Below are 26595 nucleotides of genomic sequence, written 5' to 3' on the forward strand. Positions count from 1 at the left end.
CTAGAAGGAGCCAAACTATTTTACAGTTTGGAAAACATCAAATGGCTCCATTTGCCCCAGGCAATGAAATAATTATACAAGGAGGATAGTAATCAGCTGCCTGTGAGGAACACAGACACTACTCTTCACCTCTGGCTGAGTAGGAGTTGCTTAATGAGATCTGCATTAAGTACCTGTGGATATTTAATGAAAGCCTTTTAAGGACAAAGCCACAACAGCTATAAAAGGACCTGCTGCTTCAAGAGCAGAAGTCTTCTAATCCCGAGCCTTTCCTATGGAAAGGGCAACTGACTGTACTACCTTGTTTTTCATTTTTTTTCAGACTAAGCAGCACAATATATTTGGAAATACACTTTTATAGGTTTTCCCCATAGTTCACAACAACAAAAAAACTGATTTTCCTTTGGCTAGCACAACATTATTTCCAGACACCATCCTATTTTCTCTTGAACCAGGAATATAGCTCTGTAATACCTGTAAGGAAGAGACGTTTTAGGAACAGAAAATAACCTGTATTAAATATGTTTTATTTGTATGGGCATGGAATCTCCTGTCTTTATGTCACAACTTTGTCTTTTTTTTTTTTTTTGTGGTGGCCAGTTCTGATAACTTTTAAGTTACTTTTCAGTAAGACTGTCCCTCCAGTCAGTTCACAGTGCACTCGTTTGCAACACCAAAGGTACAGAACATGCAGCTAGGAGTGGAACAAGAATGAAGTCATCCCTTTTGTCAGCTGCTGACTCTTGTATCGGGCTAATGAAACAAGTGAACCATATCTTATCATTAGTTCCAGCTGAAATCAGAACTGGGGAATTAATACAAGAACACCAAGTAAAAAAACAATTCACAGCCATTTCCTGAAACATTCCCTGTTAGGCAAAAGCCCTCACATTATGAAATACATGTATCTGCATCACAGTGTCTACCACTCCACTCAAGTTTCTTAAAAATTCTAAGTTTTGCCAAAGGTTATATTTTAGGTGTCTGTAGTTGGTCAAAGGTGAAATGAGCAATTTAAACATGGGGGGAAAAAAAAAGTCTGACCACTTAAAATTCAATGGCAAGTCTTAAAACAGCTTTATAAAACAAACAAGTACATTTATTTTGAATCATTACTAAAATAGTTTACATAATGTACAAACAAATATGCTATGAGGACACATTTGAAAATAAGTCACAGTTGTTTTTTTTTAATAAAAAACATTTGTCCAGTGAAATGTTCAAAGTATAAATGCCATCTTTTCCTTCCTGAGCTATTGAACATCCAGAACAACAGCACTTCCATGTCTTCTTACTGTTTTTACTTCTGCGTATTAAAAGAGGAAGCATTATCCATTGCCAGCTCTCAATAGTTAGAACAAATCCACCTCTGGTTTAAGTGACCACAGCTCTGTGTCTCAAACTCTGCTCTTTTATATGCTTCAGGGGATTTTGGTTGATTCCACTTCGTACCCCCAACCTTGCCTTGCACAAAGAAGCCAGAAGCTCCAGCTCCTCAACAGGTTTTCCTGGTTGAAAAGGATTTTTTTTTTTTTTTGCAACAGGACAGCTCAGGGGGCTTGTGAATGAAGGATGGGCCCAATCTCTCAGCTGTTATAAGAAAACATTAATTTGAGAGCATCTTCACACATTCCCCCTCATACACAATAAAACCAAATGTACATGGACCAATAGCTCAGAGCATGAAGTATCAGCAATGAAATGGAAGTGCTGTTATCCTCTTTATTTATTTACACAAAGTACTTAACAATAGAAACAGGTACTTGTTTTTAATCTGGTGTGAGGAATTTTGACATGAGAGACTAAAAAGCATTTTAAAAGCATGCTTTGCAAATCTGTTCTTTGCTAGAAATTTATACAGCAAGCAGCAGGTTATACACAGATACAAGAAGAAAAGTTATTTTTTTAAGATATAAGGTACCACAAATAAATAGATTCTCTCAATGCAAAAATAATTATCTTAGTAAAATGAGAAATAACCTATGTCTTCCTAAAGTTTAGTTTGGAAAGGAGATAGTATGTACACAGGGCTGACATTTTATCATTTCCATCCAAATTTTAAGACTGGCAAAACTTTGAAAAGGACTAGAGACCTCCTGCAAGGGGGCAGGCAAAGAGGTACTGTGGAATTATTTTACTGACACTAGCACTACTGCCTTTAAGCAACCTTTGTACCTCAGCTTTCCTCTCTCTCCAGAACTGTTTGGGGCAGGCTCATTTAAGGAAGGAATGCTTGCTGGAAGGTTCTCTACAAGTCACAGATCTTTCAAGCAATTTTGCCACTTCTACAAGTGGCCAGAGATAGCTGCATCTATGTTGTGATCTAATGGATCAGGAAAAAGCTTGTGCTTAGACTCACATCACTTAATCATCATTTTCAGTTTATTTCCTATGTTAGAAGAAAAGTAAGCAATTCTGGCAGATGAAGGTGATGTTTTTTACATTCTTGCTACCTTGTCAGATGTGCTACCAGCTTTATGCACCACCAGAGAAGGATCCTCACAGCAAAGCCAACAGTGCATCAAGACAGGTTCAGAGGCAGATGAGCGACTCTGCAGTGATGCACAGCAGCATCCAGCCCCAGGACACCAAGGCTGAATGCATCACTGAATGCAATTTACCAACAACCAGCAAGTTACACTCTGTAGTTGACTTAGAGAAGTCCCAGTTGCTTTGGCAGAAACAACCCTGCCAGTTGGTGGAAAGTCTCTGCACAGAAAGGACTGGTTTGCTGCTGCCTGAGCTCAGCAGCCACACTAAGTTCCTCCCTGTTCTGCCTTGCAACACACATTTTGCATCCTCCTCCTTTCCCAAGTGCTCTCTAGCAACTTTTATGTGCATCCCTCCAGAGGGAGGTCCTTTTCAGGCCAAACAGGCAACACAAGATGAGATATCCGGCTCCACAGTCCACTCAGCTTATCTGTGTCCATGCCATTATAAGAACTAGGAACATCTGAACCAGTGAACTTTTCCCAGAGGAAATCCCGGACTTTCTCCTCCACTTCTTGAAAGGTGGAGCTCTTCCTCAGCGACTGCTCATCCAGGAGAACTGTCAGCAGAAGGGCCACGTCCTTAAACGCTGCGTTTTCATGGTCACAGTACTTGTAAAAGATCAAGGTGGAGCCTGCAGGCAGTGACTCGAAGCGATGCACCACTGCCACCTTCTTGCCTTCTCTGAAGGCGGAGCTGAGCGCCGTGTCCACCTGCAGCTTGACCATGTCACTGTCCAGTACAGCCTTGTCCACGCCGTTGATCCTGATCGTAGTGGCATTCTGGGAGGAGGCAAACGCGTCGGCAATCTCATTACTCAGGCACCTCAGGGCCGTCTCAGCTTCCCGGCCAGCTGTGAGCAGCAAGATAGCCGGCTCCAGATGCACATGGGAAGCGTTCAGATGTTTCTCAAGGAACACATGGGCTCTTCTCCACAGGTTGGGGTCCTGACTTTGGTAAGTATCTTTTAGTTTCTTCATCCGGGCCCGAAACTCTTGCAGAATTTCAGCATCTCTACTTGAGGAGGTTCCACCTCGAAATCCACTCCACAGGACATAAAGCAATGAGACACTAATTAACAGAACCAGGAACAAAGTCCACATCTTGTGAAATCCATTCTGCGATTCACCATCATCTATGGAGAGAGGGAGCAAACAAGAAGAAAACAACGTTTTAAAAGGCATCAGAAGTCAACAAGTGAAAGGAAAATAAGAGGAAACTCTGAAATCATCCCATTCTCAACAGTGGTACAGTAGTTGAAGAGCATAGAAAAGATGATCTAGTTAAAAAAACCCAAACAAAACACAAAACAAACCCGAACACAGTTTTGAACTTCTTAAGCAATTTTGTGAAGTGACAACATTTACAAAAAAGAACATTTTTACATATTCCCAGATTGACTAAATTAGACCTTCTTCTTAAAAAGGAGCTCTTAAAGTTCATCAATATTCAATTCAATTTAATAAAATCTAAACCACAAGCTTAAAATGGTTCTGAAAAAGGTCATAGGTTTTCCTACATTTATGCTCTGCAGAAAATGTCCTATAGAAAACCTGGCTGCACCAGAAAGGTTTTTGTTATTTCTCTTTCCTATTCCCGTAAGGGTAAAAATAGTTCCTGCAGCAGTATTTGCATCTCAAACACTGGTGGTCAACACTATCAGAAAACGTTGTGGCCTTTGGATAGTGAGCTTCACAAAGAGTACACACAGCAAACAGTGCACATCAAATACCAGGTATTCTGATTTGGTTTCGTATTTGAACAGTTAAATGAACACTTGTTTCACATACTACAAGCAAAAGGCTCGATTCTGTTCCCAGTAAAATGAGTGACAAAATACACCAATCTTCCTGGAAACAGGATGAACTGCATTCCTTTTGCTATCTTTTTATACCCTTTTATCAGGACAGCAACACAACAATGGTTAAATAACACCACCACTAGCCCTGCCTCCGTTTTGATTTTGTAAACATTACAGATGAAAGACCTTACATTCAGGTGAAAATGTTACTCATTATACAACACCCTTCCCTCCTTCATGCTGATGACATGTCCTAACAAGCAAATCATCTGTCCTGGCAAGGACCCTCAGCGTTAACACCAGCTCCCCAGAACTGTAATACTTGGAAAGGCATGAAAATGGTTAAATGTTACAGAAGCATGAAACAGAAGTGAAAGCAGAAGTCTTACTTTTGGCCAAAGGCTGTGACTGCTTCTCTTTACTAGACTGATTCTGAAATTTACTTCCGCCTGTTAAGAGATTAAGAAAGGAACATGAGAAAAACACTAAGCCAACAATTACAACCAATCTTCCAGCACGGAGTTGGAATCACCAAACTGCATCATTTTCAACAAAAAGCTGTTCTTAGTTATGCTTTTACATACAAAATTCCAGGAAGCTTACAGGAAGGGTAACAAAGCACCTTGCTGAAGCAAACACAGTCCTGCTAAGCTGGAGCAAAGGTGAGGCTGTCACCTCATCCCAGGTGGGGCTGTGTCACGTACAGGGGTTTCGGTTCTTTTCCACATCACTCGCCCCCTCTGCTCCACAGATTAATCTTGAACAAGGGAAATTCACCACCACCACCAGCCTGAGAAGTCTCACTCAGCTGTAAGAGCAACTCTCCATCTCTGCTATTTGACAAATGCCAGTTCCCAAGCCATCCTGACAATCTCGCATAGGACGCGCAAGTCCCCACTCCACCACAAATCACCCCCAAAGATTTTCAACTCTTGAAGGATTATGCAAATAATACTCAATTTGAAGTACAAGGCGACAGAATGGAAGAGATTTAACGACCTGTTCTTTTCTGCACAAGGATCCCATGTCCCAATTAAGTTTCCTGATTTTGCTCAAGAATTTGAGAGACATAAAAAATGGAAACTGAATTAATGGACACACTAGAAAAACAACATAATGCAAGATATAAGTAGCAAAACCAAAGCAATATGTTAAATGCATAGCTTTATCTTCCCTCTCCGTGTAGCTTGGGTTGGAGGTCTGCTTCATCAGCAGTCAGTTTCTTGGGATGAATTATGCTTTTAAAGCAAAATGCAAGCTTTCAACTTCAAAATATACTTTTTGTCTATTTATTCAAATGGGCTCAGACAGCAAAGTACAAGAGGCATTATCCATAAAGTGTTATGAACAACTTTCCCAAGAGACCAGTATGAATATATACTGTGCAATTTTTGGTCAGCATGTTTTCTGCATTTAGCCAGTTAATTAAAAAGACAGGAGAATTTCTGGCTCCTTGTGAACTACAGCAACTGGTTCAAAGCTGAAGGCTCTTTAATAATATATAACCAAATCAGGGCACTGTCAATGGCACTATTGAGAATAAATTGAACAAACATACCCTGCAGTAGTTATTTAAAGACACTGAAATAAACTCTATAACCTTGTTTCTGTATGAATGTAATCGCAGAAGGTGCTAAAAGCAGCTCTGGTTTAAGCTGGGGCTTAACTGGCTTAATGAACTGCCCTATTCTGTAATTTCAACCCCCCACCCCAAAAGGGCACAGCCATGGAGCTTGTCACTGGCTAAGCTTATCTCAATCTTCTAAGTGTTAACAGCTCAAAAATCACCTCGATTCTGTAATACTTCACAATGCAGCTCTGTTTGCACAGATTAGGTTTCATATTTAGGTGATAGCTGTAACTCATACACTAAAGGAAAAAAAAATTCAATAAACAGCCTAAAACCAGATCTTACTCTGCCTAAGAATCATGCCTTATTTACAACACAATGTGCACAAAGGCCAAGTAAATCATGTCTTGCTTAACTCAAAAAGTGTAACTTCTGCACCTTAAAGATTTCAGTGTTTGAAGTGATCTTCCAAAGTTCTTCACCCAACTAATCACTCCTGCAGCACCTGGAGTGGCACAGACAAGTAAAAGTACCAGACTAGAGAGAAGTCCCTGCACAGGGATTCATTTTTCAAAGGCACTTCACAGATGTACAGCTACCACAAGACGAGCTTCTCTTCCTGAAGGCACCATGGTTTAAAAACCAAAACAAAACAAAAACGCAAACAACCCCTGCAGGTTCTTCAGACTGAAATCTGATTTACAAAACTTTGTTTATCTATACCCATACCTGTTGAGGACAGAAACAAGCACCCAGATATTACTAAGAAGTCGGAATATTTTTTTTTCTTCTTCTTTCAAGTATTCTTCCAACGGGGGGGGGGGGGGGGGGGGGAAGCAAAACAAAAAACCCCAGCAAACCCACAAAAACAACCAAAAAGTCTGAAACACTGGGAGCTGGTCATGAGATGAGCAGACTGGATTTTGCCAGCAAAGAAAATGCTGCTCCTTTGCAGGAGTACAGAACAACTAACTCAATCATAGCAAGCCACCACTTCTCAGGGAAAGGACAAAAGGGAAGGTTTGTGTACAAACTAACCTTCACTGCCACCAGAAGGTGAAGGTTTTATTCCCTTCCTCAGCTCACCCCCACAATGCCTCTACGCCATGCTCTGCACTTACTGTCCCATGAGCCAACTCCAAAACGAAAAATAAAAGAGAAAGTGGAGCATTTTCTGGGGTCAGCAAGTTGAATAACCTCACAGAAAGGCTCTGACTGGAGTGTGCTGCCTTCTCCAGCTTATATCTGAATCTGCCTCCTGAGTGTCTGTCCATCTTCCCAGGGTCCCAGGGCACAAGAGAAACCAGAAGCAGAGGAAAGGAAAATAATTCTGTCCTTTTCATCTAATGACGGAGAAAGACTGGGTTCTCTTGTTTTACTTACTCAGTGGTGTAGAAGTTGAGTAGCACCCTTGATTTTTCTCAAGGAAGTCAGCCTTTATTTCTGAAACCAAAGCACAAATGAAGAACTCAGTTACCACATCAGAGGTCAGAATAAGACAGACCAGCCATACATGTTTTTAGCTCTTTCTATGAAATCCTCAAAGCTTATTAGGGCAGGAAGATATGCTGTGCTGACAAACCAAGCATACAAACAGCCTCTTGGACCCCTCTGAGCTGGAGAAAGTTACTGTTATCTATTAGAAAGGGCTTAATTTGGCCCTTCACCCTGCTTTTGCCAATATGATAAATCATTCTTCTGTCTTATTTTGAAAAGACACATAACTACTTTCTGTGGCTAAAAATGATCGCATTTTTTCCTCACTGAACCTCCCCATTGCTTCTGTAACACACATCGAGAAAAATCTCTGAGCAACGAGCAAAGTGCTCCCTCACTTTGAAATCACTTGGTGTAGTCAGCTTCCCCCTGCTAAAGTCAAAGATAACTCACCTTTTTGGAAAAAGAACAGTTTTAGTTTTCTTTGCCTGAGGCAATTAAAGATCCACTCTCATCAGTTTTTTGAGGCAGGTATGATATTACTCTTCTTTTTGTTTTGCTTTTCAAAAACCACACAGTTGGGTGTTTATCAAAGTTGGAATCTGCATTTTCTTGAACCTTAAGGTTTTACACCCAAGCAGATGAACATCATACTACAATCAGTTTTACTTAGGCAGGAGTACACACTGAAAATTTATTTTTTTTTAAAAAAAACCCTTTTTCATCCATTCAGATTTCAGCTCAAAAATTCCCCCTTTTCTAACAGAACTGAATGGTTGTCATTTTAGTACATTTAAGCAATCATTTGTTACACCATGGAAAAAGTACTGATAAAAGGTGTTACCTTTTAACAGCGTACAAATGTTTGGTTTCTCAGTTTTGTTACTGTCATAAGCCTTTGCATTTTCCTTTACTGGATTCTCTTCACAGTGAATTGTAGTACCACCTGTCAAGAGCAAAAAAAGAACAAAGAGAGGATTGACAACATCATAAATCTGAAGGACCAAGATGCAGTTTCAGAACATCCATGATCTAAATCAGTGATCTTTCAAGTTGTGAACTCCCAAGTGCAACAAAAGCCAACTAAGACTTGAAACGGTTATGGTACATTTGAGTTCACTAGAAATATAGCTGTCTGCACCACCACACACTTCTTTAAAAAAATAAATTTTTAGGAGTTCTTGGCTTAAAAACATGAATTCTAGGAGCTGAGAAATTGCTTACACTAAGGGGATTCAGTGTAAACCAGCAAATACACACCATGGGAGTACAGAGAGTTTTTCCCACAGCTTGGGGCACTCAACTTACAAACAACAATTGTGCTGTCTTATGCAGCATTGGGCAAAGGGGAAAAGAGACAGAAGCAAATACAGAAAATAAGTCCCCTTTTAATGTAGTCCAAGCCATCCTTTAGCTAGGTCTCGTTCTCTCCTAACAGAGAGAACGACAACCTAATTTCACCCCTCAGGTAGCTGGGAAGAATCTAAACCAACATTTTTCAGCAGGTTTGCCAAATTACAGAGTTGTTCAGCTGTGAAACCCAGCTTAGTTAATGTAACTAACTAGAAAGAACAAAGCCCTGTAGAGTATCAGAGGTCACAGAGCAAAGGTCAGGGCTGGGAAGCCAAACACAGGAAAGGATAAAGTGCAATCCCAGAATAAGGGGCTGATAACGATGCCTAGAGAGGCAACCTAAAAACAGAGACTAGACAAGAATAAGGGAATAAAGGTGGGTGTTTATTTGAAAGGCCTTCAAAGGTACCCCTGGGGAGCCAGAGGCTACTCTCAAAATGGACCCAAGATGGACCCCAGGTCACGAGTTCTTTGCACTTTTATAAGTTTGGTTCATTTGCATATCAGGGTTAATTCTCCAATTAAAGCTTCAGTTAATGATGTAGTTTCCCCAAGCTTGCCCCCCCCCCCCCCCCTTAGAGGTTTTTGGTTTATATTTCTTGGGCCTAGGACAGTCTGAGTGTCCTTGGAGAGCAGGCCTGGAGAGGCTTTGTTACGTCTACCTAGCATGAGAGAGCAGAAGTTAAAAGGCTACAAGAAACTTCAGAGTTACACACCAGGCACTACAGAATCTGAAAAATATGAAAGTTAAAACCTAAGACATCAATAAGAAAAAGCTCAGGTATAGAATAAAAAGCTGTAGAACAGCTGGGGGACAGAGATCATGGCACAGCTATCAAGCATCAGCAAAGCAAACAGCAAAGCAAAGAATACAATTGGTAAATTTTTTTCTAACATTCACTCTGGGCCCTTTTACTCTTTACACAGCCCAGGGTTCTCCTGGGGTTTAATGTGTTTCTGTAGCTCTTTTACCATATGCCAAGGGCAATGCACAGCTTGCCACCTAGTGTTTAGGGATTTTACTTCAACAAAGAAAACAGCCTTTTTCTAACCTGTTCTGGCAGTTCCAGCACGCCAGTGTATGTCAAACATACAAAGGAGGAAAACAAAACCACTGAACCCACCCAAACCACAAAAAACAGGAAAAAAGCTGTAAGTTTTAAACTATGATAAGTCACAGGTGCAACAGTGAAGTATCTGCACACACTGAATGGGCCCCTATGTTTTAGATCCATCTTAAAAAACTGTTAAGTGACTGATTTCCCACAAAGCTCAGAACAAGGATACTCACCAAATTACTTAATTTTCAGGAATGCCAAACCACATATCCATAATATTTCATTATGTACCAAGGTTTTACAAGGGAAATCTCCCTAGTAATTGTGACCAGAAAACCAAAAGGATCTTTGAGTCTAAAGAGGGCTACTCAGGCAGTCCCTACTCTTAACTCCTCTCCCCTTCTTGGCATCAACCACTACTTAAAGAGTTAGAAGTTGAAGAAAGGAAAGGTCTATAAAAGACAACTTCCATGGAGATTGCTACCATGTATCTTCAGCTCACTGATCCAGAAGCTGCCTGATTCAACGCACTGGTTCTTAGGCTCTTAAAACTCTTCCAAATTCTTCTTAAAGCTTCTCAGCTCCCCAGACAAGTTGCCTAACCTGTATTTAAAACCTCTTAGCAGAAGCCAGAAACCAGTTTCCCAAGGTGTGGTTTTGCTTCCATTCTGTTCTCAGGGAAGCAGGACAATTATGCCCCCATAACAACCCACCCTGCTTATTCCCCTGCCTCACAGGCCATCCCCTAAACTCTGCAGGAAAAGCACAATACTGCACATCTACAGATGGGGGGGGACTGTGAGGGGGGAAACTACTCCTCTGCTTCTATATAAACAATTAGAGTCTGTTATCATACTTTTACACCTGTTGTGACTATAATCCAATACAGCTGTTAAGAGCTGGGGAGGGTGGCGTGGGGAGAAGAGCTTCATTTTTAGAGCTATCTAATTAAAAACCCAGCCCTCAGCAGTACCTCCTGAAGCAGCACAGCCACGTTTAAAACACTAAGCCTATTATACCCTGTCAGCCACCCTGTGGGAGCAAGAGCTTGCCACTGCTTTTTTCACAGACAAACCTCTGTGTTTTCCTAAAATACTTATAACCTTGCTCTTCCTTCCTCAAGATAAGATTTTTTCCGTGCCTCCTGGAAATTCTGCTTCTGGAGCAGAATACAGGCAGACAGTTCTTGGTGACAAGAACACAGGGGGGAATGGAGAATAGCCCAACTCATCCCTGAGCACTGCCACACACTGGTAACATACAGCTCCAAAACAGAGTAAAGGGGAAGGAAGTACAAGATATTCACAGTTTCCTGGTGCAAGGACAGGCTAAAGCCCCATGACTGTTACACTGAGCTGGGATGTTTCTATAGTTTTGAGAAAGACACAGGTTTCATCAATTAAAGCAACAAGTAGGTGCTACACAGTGCTAACACAGCAGCTTGTCCAGCCCAGAGGCCAGGAGCAAGCCTGGTGTTTCAAAGGAAGGACAAGCCCCAGTTATGCACTTCCTCATAAGCAATGCTGCTCCCTGTAAGGAGCACAGCCATTGAGGGATTGATTTCTGCAGCTCAGGATGCCTTATTTAAATCCCGCCTTTTAAAACCAAGCAGTGTTAGTAAAATCCGAACGCTGTGATAAAATACTGCTCCAAGTGATGCATTAGGAAAAACGGCCCCCTAAGGGCTTCAGCGTGCTCGGCATGCACCGATCCTTTAGAGGACTGCTTCTCCTTCCATCCCGCGTGCATGGGGTAAGAGCCACCGCGGGATCTCCTCACCTGCGTGCCAGCGCCACGGGAACACCTGCCAAGGAGCCAGAACCCAATAAACGCCATTTCCCCGAGTCTGGGTTATTTCAGCCCCGTGGCCAGCGGCGCGGACTGTGACCTGCGGGAGCTGAAGCCTACCTGGCGATCTGTACGCCTTTATAGGGGGTCGCGTCAGGGAGTCCGGGGTCCCAAAGTGATGCTCGTCCCCTGAAACGAGAAACGGGTGAGGGGCACAGCCGGCAGCTCAGCTCAAGCCCACCGGGCCCCGGCCAGAGAGCCTCGCAGGAGCACCAGCCCCACCGGGACCCCGCCGCTTCCAGCTGCGCGGCCCCGTCCCGACGCCCCCGAGGGAACGCCACGGCGCCCGCCCGCCCGCCCCACTTCGCGCCGCGCCGCCGCGCCCTCAACCACAGGATCCACCGCGCGCCGCTGCGCCCGCCCGCGCCGCTCACCCCGCAGCGCGCCGCGCTGGGCCGCGCCGTCCACCTCGTCCCCGGGCTCGTCCGGCCGCGCCGCCGCCGCCAGCCGGGGGCTCTTCCGCCGCCGCTTCAGCCCGGGGCCGTCCGGCGGAGCCGCCTCGTCGTCACCGCCTCCCACCATCCCGCCCGCTGCCGCGCCGCGCCGCCGGCCCCGGCCGCGTCCCCTGCCTCGCCCCCTGCCCCGTCTGCCCACCGCCGCCTGCCCGGGCCCGCAGCTGCCGGCTTCCCGCGGGGGCGGCTCCGCGGGCCTCACTTCCCGCGGGGCGGGACCCGCGCCCGCCGCTTCCGCCCGCGCGCGGAGCGGCCGCCGCGGCGTCACGTGGTACCACGGCCGCTCCGCCATGGCCCCGCCGCGCCGGTGCCGCCCGCGGGCCCGCACCGGGCCCCGGGTCGCGATCGGGATCGGGCCCGGCGGGAGCAGCCCGGGAACGCCCGTCCGGCGGCCCCGCGGCTGCTGCCCCCCAGTGAGAAAAATGCGGGACGGCCGCGGCCCCCCAGCCCGGCGGGGCCCCGCGGGGGCGGCCCCCGAGGGCAGCGCGGGCCCGGCGCCTCCGCTCCCCACCTGGTTATTTTCTACGTGCAACCCGATCGTGGCGGAACAACGCCAGTTTTGCATTTCTCGGAGGCAGAAAAACCCGTAAAATAAGCGCAAATAGCAACTGAATAGCAGAGAGGAAACTCGGAGGTACTTTGAGGAACGTGAGATCCTCTGGCGCTGATAACGTTGCACTACTTTGTTCCTTAGTGTAGGAATCATTTTGGTTAATCAGATGTAGAATAACTCACTAGGCATTTTACTTTTCTTACCCATTTGTTCGCACGCATAACTGGTAAACAGGGATTTTAAAATGCATTTGATTGCATTCTTGATAAAGCATCTTTACCCAGGCATGTGGTAGAGTTCCTGTGACTGGAGGTTTTCAAGATGCAATTCGACGGGACTCCAAGATCTCCTCTGGACTCCCTCTCCCATGCAAGTTTGGAGCAGATGATCTTCTGAGCTTCCTTCCAGCGTGAGCTGTTCTATGTTTCTGTGATGTTTCTAAGCAAAGAAATAGTACCTTCTTATTCCACAAACACACACAGACACCTGGACTGCTCACCGAGTTCAGAAAAGAGTCTGTGCGCTGCCCAAAGCTGGGAAAACCAGGCACTCATGGTGCTCCTATGTGCCAGGGCAGCGAGCAGCTCAAGACCACCTTGGAAATGAGTTGCTAAGCAAATAGAGACCCTTTTACAAATTCACAGAATCACAGAACTGTTCCTGTTGGAAGGGAGCTCTGGAGATCATCCAGTCCAACACACCTGCCAAGGCAGGGTCACCTGAAGCGGGTGACAGAGGAACCAGGTAGGCTTGGAATATCTTCAGAGAGGGAGACTCCGGGCTGTCCCTGGGCAGCTGTTCCAGTGCTCTGCCACCCTCAATGTAAAGAAGTTCTTCCTTATGTTGAGGTGGAGCTTCCTGTGTTTTAGTTTATGGCCACTGCTCCTCATCCTGTCACTGAAAAGAGTCTGGACCCATCCTTGACAGCCCTTCGAGACATTTGTATGCTCTGATGAGATCCCCTCTCAGTCTTCTCTGGACTAAACAGGCCCAGCTCCCACAGTCCCTCCTCACTAGAGAGATGCTCCAGACCCCAAATCATCTTTGTGGCCTCCGCTGGACCCTCTCCAGCAGTTCTTTGTCTTTCTTGTACTGAGGAGCCCAAAAGTGGACACAGCACTCTGGATGTGGCCTCACTAGGGCCAAGTGGAGGGGCAGGATCGGTCCCCTTGAGCTGCTGGTCACACTCTTCCCGTGCACCCCAGATTCCCAACTCCCCCAGGGCACATGGCCGGCTCATGGTCAACCTGTCATCCACCAGGACCCCCAGGTCCTTCTGAGCAGAGCTGCCCTTGCTGAGGTCAGCCCCTCATCTGTACGGGTACTGAAAGATTTCTACACACTGAAAAAAGTCAAGAATGAGGAAGACGATACTGTAAGAGCAGTAACTTCATCTACAATACCCTGGAACACCTGTGCTCATGTTTGTGAGGTTATTTTGTTATTTTTCAGGGTTGTAAATGGAGTAGGCATGTGCATGTTCTGTGCAATCCAACAGGAAGGCTGGGTGAGGGAAGTGCCTTTCAGCCTCCACTCCTGCGCCTGTCTTCTCTATACAAAGATTTCAAAACAAAAAATATCTTAAATGCTTTACTAACACACCATAATTGCTGCAGTTTCACTCAAAAGCAAGTGAATATTTGTGAGTTAAGTTAAACATACCTTCTTCTATACCAGCAGTAAATATTATCCATCTTTTCAGTCCTAAAAGCAGAACACACACATTGAGCATTGTTTTCTAAAGCAAGAACTAAAAGAGGATGTAACAAATACCACACCAGGAAAAAAAATCAACATAACAATGTCAAGATCCTTTTTTGTAACAGTTTTGTGATGACTTCATGCCCTAGGCCAACCAGGTAATTTTCCTGAAAAACGACTTTTTGGGAACCAGGTTCTCAACCTGGAGAAGCCGAAATGACCCCCTGATTTTGTCACACACTTGCCACCAGTTTTGTGACACTTGTGCTTCTGTGGAAAGGGTGGGCCCTCAGCCCCAAACACCTGCTGCGTTGAAGGCACTGGATGGTTTTAGGGACAGAGGGATAGAAAATACTTGGATTCTCACAAAGCCCTTGACACCTGCAGCTCCTCTCTGCTGTTCCTTGGCTGTTCATTACTGATGCAGTTAAGTCAGGGTGCAAGATTGATGGCAGGCAGGAGCGGGGCCCTCAAGGCAACCTTGGCCTCTGTGGATCGGCCATGCCAACTTTTTCTTTCCTGCTTTTCCATTCTCCTGGTTTTACAGCCTCTGCTGCACCTGGTGAGAGGTTGGTCACGATAAGGGAATGTGCTGAGTCTGCCATGGCCACTGTCCCCTCCCTGGCTCTGCGGGTGATGAGGAAGCCGCTGTCAGAAGTAAGGTGCAGCCCTGCCTCGGCTGCGTGCGCTGTGCACAGCACACTTGGCCTTCTCATCACCCTCCTGACACGAGCAGCATCAGTACTGATACCTGTGCCCATGCTGACACCCCTGGCTAATGTGGCACACACGTTTTATGGACCCCTCTGACGCTGCCCCTGCGCTCCATGAGCCAGTAAGGGTTCCTCCACACAGCATAAAGGAGTATTTTTTTCTGCCCATTTGAACCCAACCTCTTACCTGTTTTACAGGTGCCTCAGGTACTAGCAAGGGGGGAATTTAGTCAAACTGAAACAAATCAAACATTAGCCAAATGTCCCCCTTCAGCCCTCTGCTTCACAGACTGAGGAGTCTCAGCCACTCAGTGCCTGCTCCTTCCCAGCACCGTTTCAGTTGCCTTTCCCTGTGTTTTGCCTCAGCCATTTGCTGCTGGTCTCCTCTGGGGATGCTGGTGAAAAGGCAGCAAGCTGAGTTCCAGGGGGTTTGCTGTCTCTGTTCTGCTACTCCTTGTGCTGCTGCCTTCCCCCTGGCATGCTCCATGCTGATGCTTTCCATGAAATGTGTCCTGCGCAGGGGGAATAGGGAAGGGGTTGGAACACACCCATGCCTGTAGATGCCACTGTGCAGGCACCACAAGTTAGAACATAATTTTTTGGAAAAGCATTGCCTGAATGAGGCCGGGGGCTGACACACATGCTCTCAGACCTTTTCCCCCGCTTGCAGTCTCTGGACCACTTGAGGGGACACTGGGTGGGCTCTGCCTCCCTTTCCCTCCAGGCTGATGCTGAAGACCCTCCATTTCACATCCTCCCCAGCCTCTCTGCACTGGCAGTGTGACATTTCCACAGTCTGGGCTTTGCTACCTACATGTTTGGGTTGCTTTTCTTGTAGCCCTTTTCCTAAATCAACTCTCAAACCAGTTCCCCCCTCACTGTGTTTTCCTTATTTCAATCCGCAACACTGTTACTGAATGCAGGAAGCGCCTGAAGGAAATCGCACAATAACGGAGTTATTTTTGGCAGAAATACAGCCAAAAAAAAAAAAAAAAAAAAAAAAGGAGTTATTGTTTCCTGACCGCATCCGAGAACGACTGTGGGAAGGAAAACTACAGCTCCCAGCAGGCTGCCGGGAGCCAGGGAAGGGCAGAGTTCACCGTCACGCTTCCAGCGGAGGCTCCAGGGTGTGTGCTGGTGTCCTGGTCCCGAAGGGCCTTTGGGAAGGAGGGCAAGGGGAAAGGCCAGCGCTGGCCTCCTCTTGCCACCCCTTTGCTTCTGATCGCCGCCCTGACCGGCTCGGAACCTGCCTGGGTAAGCGTCCGACTCCACTTTGTTCTCCCGACTTCCTTCTCCTGCGGGAGCGTCAGCATCGGGAGCAGGGAGGGGAGGGACGAGAGCCGGGCGGCGGAGCAGCGACAGCACCGCACACCCCCAAATCGTGTGTGAGAGACAGTGTTGGGAGGCAAGGTGTCCCCCTGTGCCGAGCAGCTGCTGAGGAGCCTGGGCTGGAGGTTTCGGTGCCGAAAACCGCACGGGCCACTCTCCGGCGGGGAAAGTTTCTCGGGAGTTTTTCCATGCCGCCTTAGCTGTGCTTGGGAAAGCCATCGGCTCTCCCGGGTTACACCAGCGAGCCCGGCTCCGGCTGTGCCCTGTCCCAAAGTGCTGTAGCCGGGGGGAATTATCTCTGGAGGGGTGCAGGAGTCGGGCTGCGGGTCCGGGCTCGCAGCCGCGGCCCGGGCACTGCCGAGCCCACGGGCGGGCTCTGCCGGAGCGCTGCCGGTCCCGCACGCTGGAGGCAGGCGGCTGCGAGGAGCAGGGTCATCATCGCTCCGTGTCGGCCTGGCTGTGAGGTACCAGCTGCCCAAAGGCACACGGGGCAGCCTGCCGAGCCCCGGGCTGCGGGCCTGCCGTCCGGGAGCACGGCGGAGTCCGTCGGGATGAGCAAGCAGTGCCTCACCCCCCTGGCATGTCCCCAGATAAATGCGGCTTGCATTAACCCCTGGACTGACGGGAAGCGAAATAGCTGACAGCCCATGGGCTGAAGGTTCATGGTTAGGGGTGACATCCGCCCGTTTTCACCTTGGGAATCGTGGAGGAGGAGCCTCCTCCGCCGTGAATCACTGCTCCCGTGTTTCTGCTTATCAGGTTTGTGGGCGTTGCGTGGAATTCCCCGGCCCAGGACGGGATGGTGTCTGTGAGGGGGGCAGGACTCGGTCAGCCCCTCGAGCAGCAGGGAGATACAGCTCCGTGTGAGCACTGGAGAAAGTGAAACCAAACCGTGCAGAGGCCAGAGCTCCAGGGAGAAGGAAAATGGAAGAGAATCCAAGCATGGATCTGCCTGGAGGTAAGTGAATCCTACACTTACTCCATCTGCTAGGAAAATCCCTTTGCTACAAGTTTTCAGCAGTGACGTGGGAAACCTGTGCAAAAGAAAAATAAACCAGTAAAAGAATCCCATATTTTCCAGGCCAAGGAAAGCAAGTTGCCGTCATTTTTTAAAGGGTGAAAGATGAACAAGTTACTTTCAGTTTTAGATTCCTATCTGCAGCAGGTTTAGACTCTGCATCCGAGATGGCAGCACAAGGAATGCTGAAGAGAGAGATCCAAACTGGAAGAGCTTTCTTCCCTACATCCTGGTGCTTCCCATCCCCAGATGCTTAAATATAAATAAGCCAGTTTTCCACCACCTGGGGTTGGAAAAACTCTGGAAGAAGCAGGGCAAGGAGTAGTTTATGCCCAGCTGGAACAGCAGGATACCTCCAAGTTCCTCATGCTTCAGTTTCTACTGTGTACTTACTTTCTGTGGGAGCCTTGTTATGACTCGTACCTACGAGTGTGTCAGTGATACGGTGATGCCATCACCAGCTCAGGTCTGTCCTAGATAGTCAGAAATGTTACTGTAATAATCAGCAAAGAATGTAAAAATAATGTTCTGACAAGTGACAAGTGCAGCTTTTTCTCTGTTTCCAAATTAGAAATTTGGAATTTCTCTGTTTCCTTGCCTTTTTTGTCAGTGTTTATTCTAATTACAGCGTAATCATTTATGTCACTGTAGTGCTTGATCATTCATAAGCAATTTTTCACAAATAGTGCCTGAAATAGCTGCACTTTGGTTCTGTAAGAGTCAGAATATGTCACAAATGCTGTTCAGTCTCAGCATCTGAGACTGAATCATTCTCCAATGTTTGTTTCTAATTAAACAGTTGCCATGGCTCTTTGGGAGAGCAGCTCCAGAACAGAAGCAGACAGAGCATGAGCAGAATTATCATTTACATTCAGACAGATGTTTGAAGTGCATTGGCATAACTGTACTCAACAACAGCCTTAGGAATTCTTCAAATCCATAGCTATCTGGGAAAACCCCCTATCTATGGAAGATGTGGTAATATATCTTACCACCTGACAAAGGAATTGCCTGCCCACCCCACCTAGGACATGAGCTGGGATTGAGTTGGCTTTAGCATGGCAGCTGTAAGTGCTGTGGTTTGGATTTGTGGGTTTAGGGAAAAAATGTTGAAAACAGAGCAGTTTTGGCTATTGCTGAACTGTGCTGGCACAGCATCAAGGCCTTCTGCCCATGCCCAGCCAATACCCTGGGGTGGGCCGAAGACTGGGCAGGGACCCAAGGTGGAAAAAGGGTTATTGAATACAGTGTAGCATCATGCTCAGCAATAAAAACTAGGGCACAGGAAGAAAGGGAGAAGAGGGTGACTTCCAAGGTGGCCACTGCTGGGAGACTGGCCTGGCATCAGTCTGCTTGTAGAGGTGGTGAGCGACTGCCTTGGCATACCGATTCCCTCCTTCCCTTCACTCAGCTGTCTGGACCTCAACCCAAGAGTTTTTCTCACTTCTGGTCACTCTGTTCTCTCTCCTGTCTCACTGGGGGTAAATGTTTCTGCAGTGCCAGAAGTGGGAGTTCTGTGGGTGGTGGTAAAGCACTGGGCATTCTTGACTCCTGTGTGGCTCACTGGGCTTGTGAACTCTGATCCCAACAGCTGGACCAGCCCAGGGTGAGCTGGGGAGCACAGCAGAGCATCCTGTGCACCAGGAGTCCACCCGGGAAATCCCTGAGCACCAGGAGCCCACCTGGGAAACATCTGAGCACCAGGAACCTGCCTGGAAAACCCCTGAGCACCAGGAGTCCACCCGGGAAGCACCTGGGCACCAAGTGACAAGCAGGGGGCCTGAGACATCCTGCAAACCAGAGGAGGACTCTTCAGTGTGTGAATCAACTGCTGATGGGGGAGAGACAACACTGTTGGGTTTAGCTGGTCCCACAGTAGAGGAGAAAGCTCCCCAGGAAACTGAAGTACTGCTGGAAGAATCTGACAAGACAAGAGAAGGTGTCTCAGAAAGACCCCTGGAAAAAGAGGACTTGGATGAAGGTGAGTCTCTCCCCACCTTTGGGCCTGATAACGTGGGCCTTGGCTTAGAGGAGGCAGAGCAGGAGAAAGAGTTGTTGGTTCTTGGGCTAAAAGGGGTCTGTGAACTTTATTCCCCACAGCTGGGCTGGGCCATGGTGACGTGGATGGCAAAGGAGGGAGCCCTGTCCACCAGGAAACATGGGAGCACCAGGAGACAACTGGGCAGCGTGAAAGCCTCCACAGAGCAGAGGAAGATGCTTTGTCAGCAAGCAAGGCACGGAGCTCTGAGAGTGAAATGACACATTTGGATGTGACTGGGGTGGAAGATGTCCCTGGGGGCCTCTTGGCAGAGAAGAGCACCGGTGCCACTCTCCCAGACTGGGAGCCAGAGGCACCCAGAGAGCAAGGAACACAGGAGAGCAAGTCCCAAGGCGTGTTAAGGAAAAGACCAAAAGGTGAGCTGGTGGCTGCACACTGCTGCTCTTCCTCTGTGGCCAAGCCTACACTTCCCATGGGCATTAGAACACTAGTTGGGTGAGATCTCTAGAAGCCATTGTCACTTTTCTGGAGTCAAGTAGGAAAGAAGATATAAGAAATTAACTGGCTTCTCTCTTTCTCTCTCCTTTGGCTCCTGTCATGCTTTGAAAGGCATGAAGCCACACTGCACTCTGCATTGGCTTTCTCCTTGCCCAGGCCGAAAGGAGAGAGCCAGGACTCAGGGCAGTATTAACCCAAAGCAGTATTCACTTCTAACTCTTCCCTCAGCTGGGAGCTCCTGCTTTTCTTACTACAGCTCCATTTACCTGTTCCCTCAGCAGTGAGTGGCACATGTCTTTTCTCTAACTGCAGGGGACACAGCCCCAAATCCAGAGACTCAGTCTCGCCTGCAGAACGTCACCACCCAAAACACAGAGCAGGAGAAGGCCAAAGAGTCGTTCCTGTGGAAAGGTGAGGAAAAGAAGCTTCCCTTGCATGTTACTCATCGACCAGAAGGCACTGATCCTCCAGGAGCAAGTAATGAAGCACATTTAATTAAGTTACTCTTCTCTCTCGGGACCTTTCACAGCCTCTTCTGAGGGTTTGAAAGAAAAAATCATCCCCTTAAATACAGGCTCAGTTTGAGCCTATGGTAGCAGCTTTCCCTCCAGCTCTTCAGCCTCAAAAGCTGGCAAATTTTGTTAATCATGCTGTGAGTGCCCTGGGATGTCCTGGGAGGTCTGGGGAGCTACTGTGCTGATTATTACAGCCCTCCCCAGCCCTGCTGTGTCATGGGGCTCTAAGCGGGAGCAGTGATGCTGATCTGCATCACACGCTTCTCCTGTTACCAAGAGACCCTGCTTTGCCATGGAGAGGGACACAAGCCATTGTGTCTGGACCTTGCTGCCTTGTGTTTTCTGAGCAGACGCACAGTGGCCTTTGTTCGCTCATAGCATGGAGGAGGGCAGCGAACCCTTACCTGGGTCAGACACCTCCACAGGTGGTGCTGTGAACAGCCACAAACCCTAAAGGAAACAGAGGAGGGGGAAAGAGAAGAAAGCTAGTGGGCAGCTGCAATTCCCTCAGGAAGTTTTGCACAAAGCTGTAGCCTTGCCCTCATCTCTGGAGCTGCAGCCCCCTCGCCTGCTGTATTGGAGTGGGAGTCTCACAACACAGAGCCAGCGGCCTCTTCACCTTTCCTGGCCCACCTGCTCCACTGCCCTGGTGCAGGGGGGAAGGTCTGGGAAGGGAAAAAGAGCCTTTGTAGCTACCTTCCAGTGTGTCACTGCAGGTCACTCGGGACTGACTCCTGTTCCCCGTCTCGTGTCTCTCCCCTGTTGAACAGGGCTCGTCATCGTGGGCCTCGCAGTGTTCGGCTTCTGCATATTCTGCTTCGGCAGCCCGACCTCCAGCTCCCAGCAGCCCCGCAAGAACCCCGCAGTGGAGGCATTCCTGTCCCAGTTCGACCAGCTGCAGCACAGGTTTCCGGGCCAGAGCCCCCACCTGTGGCTTCGTGGGCGCAAGTTCCTGCAGAAGCACCTGAACGCGTCCCAGCACACGCAGCCGGCCATCATCATCCTCGCGGCCGCCCGCAGGGGCGAGTGGACCCTGCGGTGCCTCAGCGCCCGCGTGGCCGACTCCTACTCGGCCGCGCTGCACGGCAGCACGGTGCACATCGACGGCAGCCACAAGGCCGGGCTGCACAGCGACCGCGCCAAGCTGGAGGTGGACTCGGAGCTGAGCTCGGCCTTCCAGGCCGGGGGCCGTGCCGCGGTCATTCACCGCTTCGAGCTGCTGCCCGCGGGGGCCACCCTCATCTTCTACAAGTACTGTGACCACGAGAGCGCCGCCTTCAAGGACGTGGCCCTGCTGCTGACGGTGCTGCTGGAGGAGGACGTGCTGGAGAGCCAAATCAGCCTCCGGCAGGTGGAGGAGAGGGTCCGTGACTTCCTCTGGGCCAAGTTCACCAGCACCAGGACCCCCAGCTCCCACGACCACATGGACTCTGACAAGCTGAGCGGGCTGTGGAGCCGCATCTCCCACCTGGTCCTACCCATCCACCCGGTGCAGACCATTGAGGAGGGGGGCTGCTCTGCCAAAGCCTAGGAACAAAGGTGGCCAGAGCCCCGAGGAGGGTTGGGATGATGGTCCTGGCTGGCTCTGGTACCAGCAGAGGCACAACCGGTGTTAATTCTCTTCAGTTTGTTTCTTGTAGATTGCTGGGAAGAGTTTGACAGGCACAAGTTGATCCAGGCCCTTTGGGCAGCTGAGTCCTGGAGGCGACACACATGTTTCAAGGGGAAGAGGGGGTATTTTAGACTGCTGCTTGCACGGGAGAACATCAATGTGTAGGGAGGCAGGAGGGAAAACAGGACCTTGCAGGTAGTGTTTCTATCGAGATATGGACAAATAATGTACACAATCATTATGACAGAAAGAGACTGTGATTCAGCAGCTCTTTCATCTCTCCCTGCCCCTCAGCTTGCTTAAGTTGCGTACATCGGCCTCACAATATGCTTTATCCAGGGAGCTGCTAGAACACAGAAAGGTCAAATTCCTCAAAGCCCAACATTTTGAAGGCATGCTTCAGAAAGAAAAGCAGTTTGCCAGTCAAGGGTTTGACCAGTCAGCCCCGATAGAGACCCACTTGCACAGCCTGATTGACCCCAGGCAAAGCCCAGATCCTGAAACAAACCTGCAATTCAGAGATCCCCTAAAGATCAATTATGAGAAATTCCAGGTGGTCAGCACTTGAACACTATGCTCATGGTGGGGATCCCACGAGGGGATCCCGTGTGCCAGAGAACAAGCTCCAGAACCAGAGAGCAACAAAACAGTTGCTGTCATCCTGATAGTGTGAAGCCTCAAGGGATTACACAGGGAAAAAAAAATTAATAATACAATGTAACTTAATGCTGCATCTTTCTAAAAAACGTCCGTTCGGTGCCTTTGGTACTCAAAGGCTGTGACTCTCTCCTCGGGCCGATGCTTTGGTCCCACATGACAGGTTGTTCTTCACCTGGATCCCTGATCTGTGTGCAGGGCTGGAAGCTGCCTGCCAGCCGGGTGATTTCTATTGATGAATGTAGATGTTAATGCTGATATTTCAAACCATGTAGGGTGGCACACCAGGTCCTTGCCCTCCAAGGGTACATTTGCCTCCCTGCCAGGCACATGGAGCTCTGGCATCTGCCAAAGCAAGTAGGAGCAGAGCTGGGTTAACTGGTGAAGACAAAATCTCTGCCATTAACACTAAAAATCCTTGACAAAGCAGGTTAGCTTCTTACCGTGCCTCCTTCTCTGCATCCTAGGAAGAGAAATCCAAGTCCTGGAAACACTGTGGTTCCCCTGCATACTGTTTCTGCAGGTGCTGTGGAGCAGAGCAGCCAACTCAGGAACACCTGGAGGGCAGGTGCAGGCTACAGCATTTATTATAAGCCAACAGGCAGCCCCAGTGCCAGCCCCGTGTGCCTGTGCAGACGGAGCAGCTGTAGCTGATCATGGCTCGTTTCCACAGAGCAGCACAGACCGAGGCCTTGCAGAGCTGGGCTCTGTATCCAAACAAGACCAAATCCACACCACCATGGTGTTTTTTAGGAGCTGCACATCTGTTCTGTGCTCCTTACAGCAACTGGACCCTGCTGTTGCATGGGTGTCCTGCCAACAGTGCCTTGCTGATCTGCCCCACCAATGGCTTGGGGAGGCGCAGCCCTGCACCCTAAAACCACAGCCCGTGTCCTCCTTCCCCCTGCCGTGTGCCTTGACCTGTCTCAGGAGATCAGTGGCCCTTAACTTGGAGGAGGGGACAAAACAAAGGAAGAGGGAGGGTTATTTGTCCGTGTTCTGGCCAAAGAACAGACTTCTTGGTTGGTTGGGGACATGAAGACGAGACCACAGGGCTTTTAACCTTGATAAATGCTGAGCTAAATGTGAGAACTGCCTGCTGGAGCCCAGGGCACGGTGTGGTACAAGATACAGGCTGCTTCCTCCTCTGCCTCTCCTCTCTTGCTGGACACTACTGTGGTGAGAGAAAACACTATCCTGCTCTGCACGGTTCAGTGTGGGTGTTGATGTAAGAACCAGCAGAGCACTCCTCGTGCTGTGCCAATATTCTGGTGGCAGTCTGGATTCGGATGTTCTCTCTCTCTGTTTTACACGCTGTGTTTGCAGTGCACTGCCCAGGTCTGCACAGGCAGCTCGCCCTTGCTGAAAGCGTCACCCACCTGAGCTCCTCCAATACGGAGACGTTTTCATGGCCTTTTAAAGACAAAGTATCTGCTTGCTTCTGAAACAGGACTTCTATTTAAAAATAAATGATGAGATTGTGAAAGAAGCCAGCAAAGTGAGGCTGGAGTCTTACTGTATTCCATTCCTTTTTCTTAGCTATTTTCATTAAGCTAAAGAGATCATTGTATTGGACAAAGTTTTATTTAGGTCAGGGCTGTAGCTGTGCAAACAAAGTGAATATTTTCTTTTCCTGGAAAAACACTAAACAACATTTTCCTCAGTTGTTTGGGGCAAATATTTGCAGCTTTTTCAACTGAGGCAAAATTAAAAACAAAGCCCCAAAGAGCTGCTGGATTCAACCCCCAGGCTGAAATACACCGGGGTTTGCATAATACTTAATAAACGAAACTGAAATCCACTGACAACTGAAATGTTTTAGAAATACAAAAAGCAAATATTTCTCATTTCAACAGATTGGTTCCACTTGATATTCCACCACCGCAGCACACACAAAGGTTTACTTTTGTGATGAATTATTTTGCCCAGCTCTAGCCTAAACAGAGAGAGGGCTGGCAAAAAGAGGATTTATCCTGTTAGTTTGGATTTTCTTCAGTCCCCTGACAACAATACTCGTAACATTGGCACCTGCCTTCACATAGATGTTAATGTGATTGATTGCCAGAAGTAAACATCACTCATCTCCTGTTGTCTAATGCCAGAGGACAAGATTTGGTCCTACCCCAAAGATTTACGTGAAAATCCAGTGTCCCCAGGTGCGAAAACCCGGCTGCTTTTTAAAGTCTTGCCCACGAATCCGAGAACGAGGGAATAAACTCAGGGGCAGAAAGGTGCACTGGGGGTTTTCCCCTGGATAATGTGCTCACCATGATCTGTGCTGGTGAATAGCATCATCATCCCTGTACCTGCTCCAAAACCAGGCTGAGCTGGTGCCTGCAGCTGAGGGGAAGCAGGACCCCCGGCAAGGTTTCTCCCAGACAGGGATTCCAGTTCCCTTCTTCCCGGACCGTGAGTCGATTCCCTGGGGCACAGGCACAGCAGCTGCAGAGCCCTGGCGGGGGACACCACTGGGGGACACTATTAAACAATGCACCCCCCTTCCCAGCTCTCCCTCTTTTCTAAGTACCAATCTCTGTGGCAGCGGCTCTGCAGGGAAGGATGTGTTGCCGCCAGGTGCTCAACAATCCCAAAAATCACCTTGAAAATTACACAGGAGCACAACTGAGGGGCAAAACCAGTCCTAGGAGGCCGGCCTGGACTGCTCCACCACAAAATTAATGCTGTTTATCCCTGTGAATGTGCTGCTGTCCTGCAAGCCGATGGAACTTTGTCATCCTCAGCCTGTAAAGCTGAGTGGCCCAGGCAGTGCTGCCCAGGTGTGGCACCCCGTGCTGCCTGCAGCATCCCTGACCCTGGGACAGGTACATTCCTGCCACATCTCTTCTCACCTTTTTGCACCAGCACGGGATGGAGCTGGAAGAGGGCAGGGCACAAAGAGGAGGAGTGAACCCAGTGCAGCCACGTCTCTCCTGTTGAGCTTTAACCTCTGTGAACTCATCTGCAGCTTAACCCTCCTGCAGCTCCATGCACAGGCTCGGCTGCCACAGGGCTGCTCCCTCGGGGGCCGCATTTTGGCCTACAAAACCTCCATTGTAATTGAGATTTGCAGATATCAGGAGCTTGAATCTGTTTTTATTTCCCACCTTCGAAACTGCAGGGGAAGCAGCCATACAATGAACCACACAAAGGAGCTCGGCCTCACCCTGTGGGATGTGGATCCGAGAGCCTGCCATGAAAAGGCTCAAAGAATGCAGCTTAAAAGTGTGCTCCCCACAGAGGGAGGGGGCTGAGCCGTGGCAGGCATCCCCACTGGCCTCTCGCTGCTGTAGCTGGGCTGTGCAGTTGTGCTGAGGCTGAGGAGAGGCTCTGCTGATCCCTCGGGAGGGCACTCCAGAGCTGAGGATCCTCTCGGAGCCGGAGCAGAGGCATCAGGAGAGTGGGATGGAAACCGCCTCCCCACAGCACACTGTCCAGGTCTGCTCCAGCCTCTGCCCAGCAGCCCAGGGACCGCTCAGACACCTCTGGGAAACAAAAACCAGCACGTGGCAATGTCCACGGAGGAGCAGACCTGGCCTCTTCCCACAGTGACAGCTTGAGCTGAAGGAAGCCCCTGTTTTCTGCGTTAGCAGAGCTGAACCCTTAGGGCTGCTCAGAGCAGGAGAAAGAAGGATCAGCCACAGCCCTGGGCAGAGCTTGTGCCTGCAGAGTGCCTGGACCACACAGGTTCCTCTTCCCAGGGAGGGAAAAGTCCAACTGTTTCTGCTCCCAGGGCCAGGAGAGGCATCTGTTCAGGGACAAGCACCAGGCTCCCTCCAGCAGGCTGGTCAGCAGAAGGAACACACACAGAGAAATAAAGAGGTGTCTACACACCTCTCCCCAGCAGGCCAGTCTCACATGCATTTTTCTAAACTCTCAACCAGTATAATTATGATCCCGAGACTTTCCCCATGAGAAGGCAGCTGTGACAGATGAGTTGTGAGCAGAATAAATCCTTTCAGGTCACGTCTGAGGACGGTGTTCTCCAGCCCTG

At 48.6% G+C, this 26595-nt stretch overlaps 2 protein-coding genes across 3 annotated transcripts; one reads left to right on the forward strand and one right to left on the reverse strand.

Annotated features, from left to right (window-relative positions):
- Window positions 1-1062: 1062 nt before the first annotated feature.
- Window positions 1063-12329, reverse strand: LOC138113747 (torsin-1A-interacting protein 1-like). Its single transcript, XM_069022445.1, has 6 exons — window positions 11932-12329; window positions 11618-11686; window positions 8143-8244; window positions 7245-7304; window positions 4681-4740; window positions 1063-3625 (listed from the first exon to the last, which is right to left on the reverse strand). The coding sequence occupies exons 1-6, from the start codon at window positions 12299-12301 to the stop codon at window positions 2832-2834; spliced, it is 1455 nt and encodes a 484-aa protein (XP_068878546.1). The 5' UTR covers window positions 12302-12329; the 3' UTR covers window positions 1063-2831.
- A 3736-nt stretch (window positions 12330-16065) lies between these two features.
- TOR1AIP2 (torsin 1A interacting protein 2) lies at window positions 16066-24377 on the forward strand. Of its 2 annotated transcripts, none has more exons than XM_069022868.1 (6): window positions 16066-16230; window positions 17065-17263; window positions 18915-19304; window positions 19424-19738; window positions 20133-20297; window positions 21106-24377. In XM_069022868.1, exons 2-6 carry the CDS (start codon window positions 17230-17232, stop codon window positions 21864-21866), a joined length of 1665 nt encoding a protein of 554 aa, XP_068878969.1. In that variant the 5' UTR covers window positions 16066-16230; window positions 17065-17229; the 3' UTR covers window positions 21867-24377. The 2 variants fall into 2 exon arrangements, with proteins under 2 accessions (XP_068878969.1, XP_068878970.1); XM_069022869.1 differs by having other exon boundaries at window positions 20133-20231; window positions 21106-24376.
- The last annotated feature ends 2218 nt before the right edge of the window (window positions 24378-26595 follow it).

Source organism: Aphelocoma coerulescens, chromosome 8, assembly GCF_041296385.1.
Source record: "Aphelocoma coerulescens isolate FSJ_1873_10779 chromosome 8, UR_Acoe_1.0, whole genome shotgun sequence".
In the NCBI taxonomy this organism is placed as follows: domain Eukaryota; kingdom Metazoa; phylum Chordata; class Aves; order Passeriformes; family Corvidae; genus Aphelocoma; species Aphelocoma coerulescens.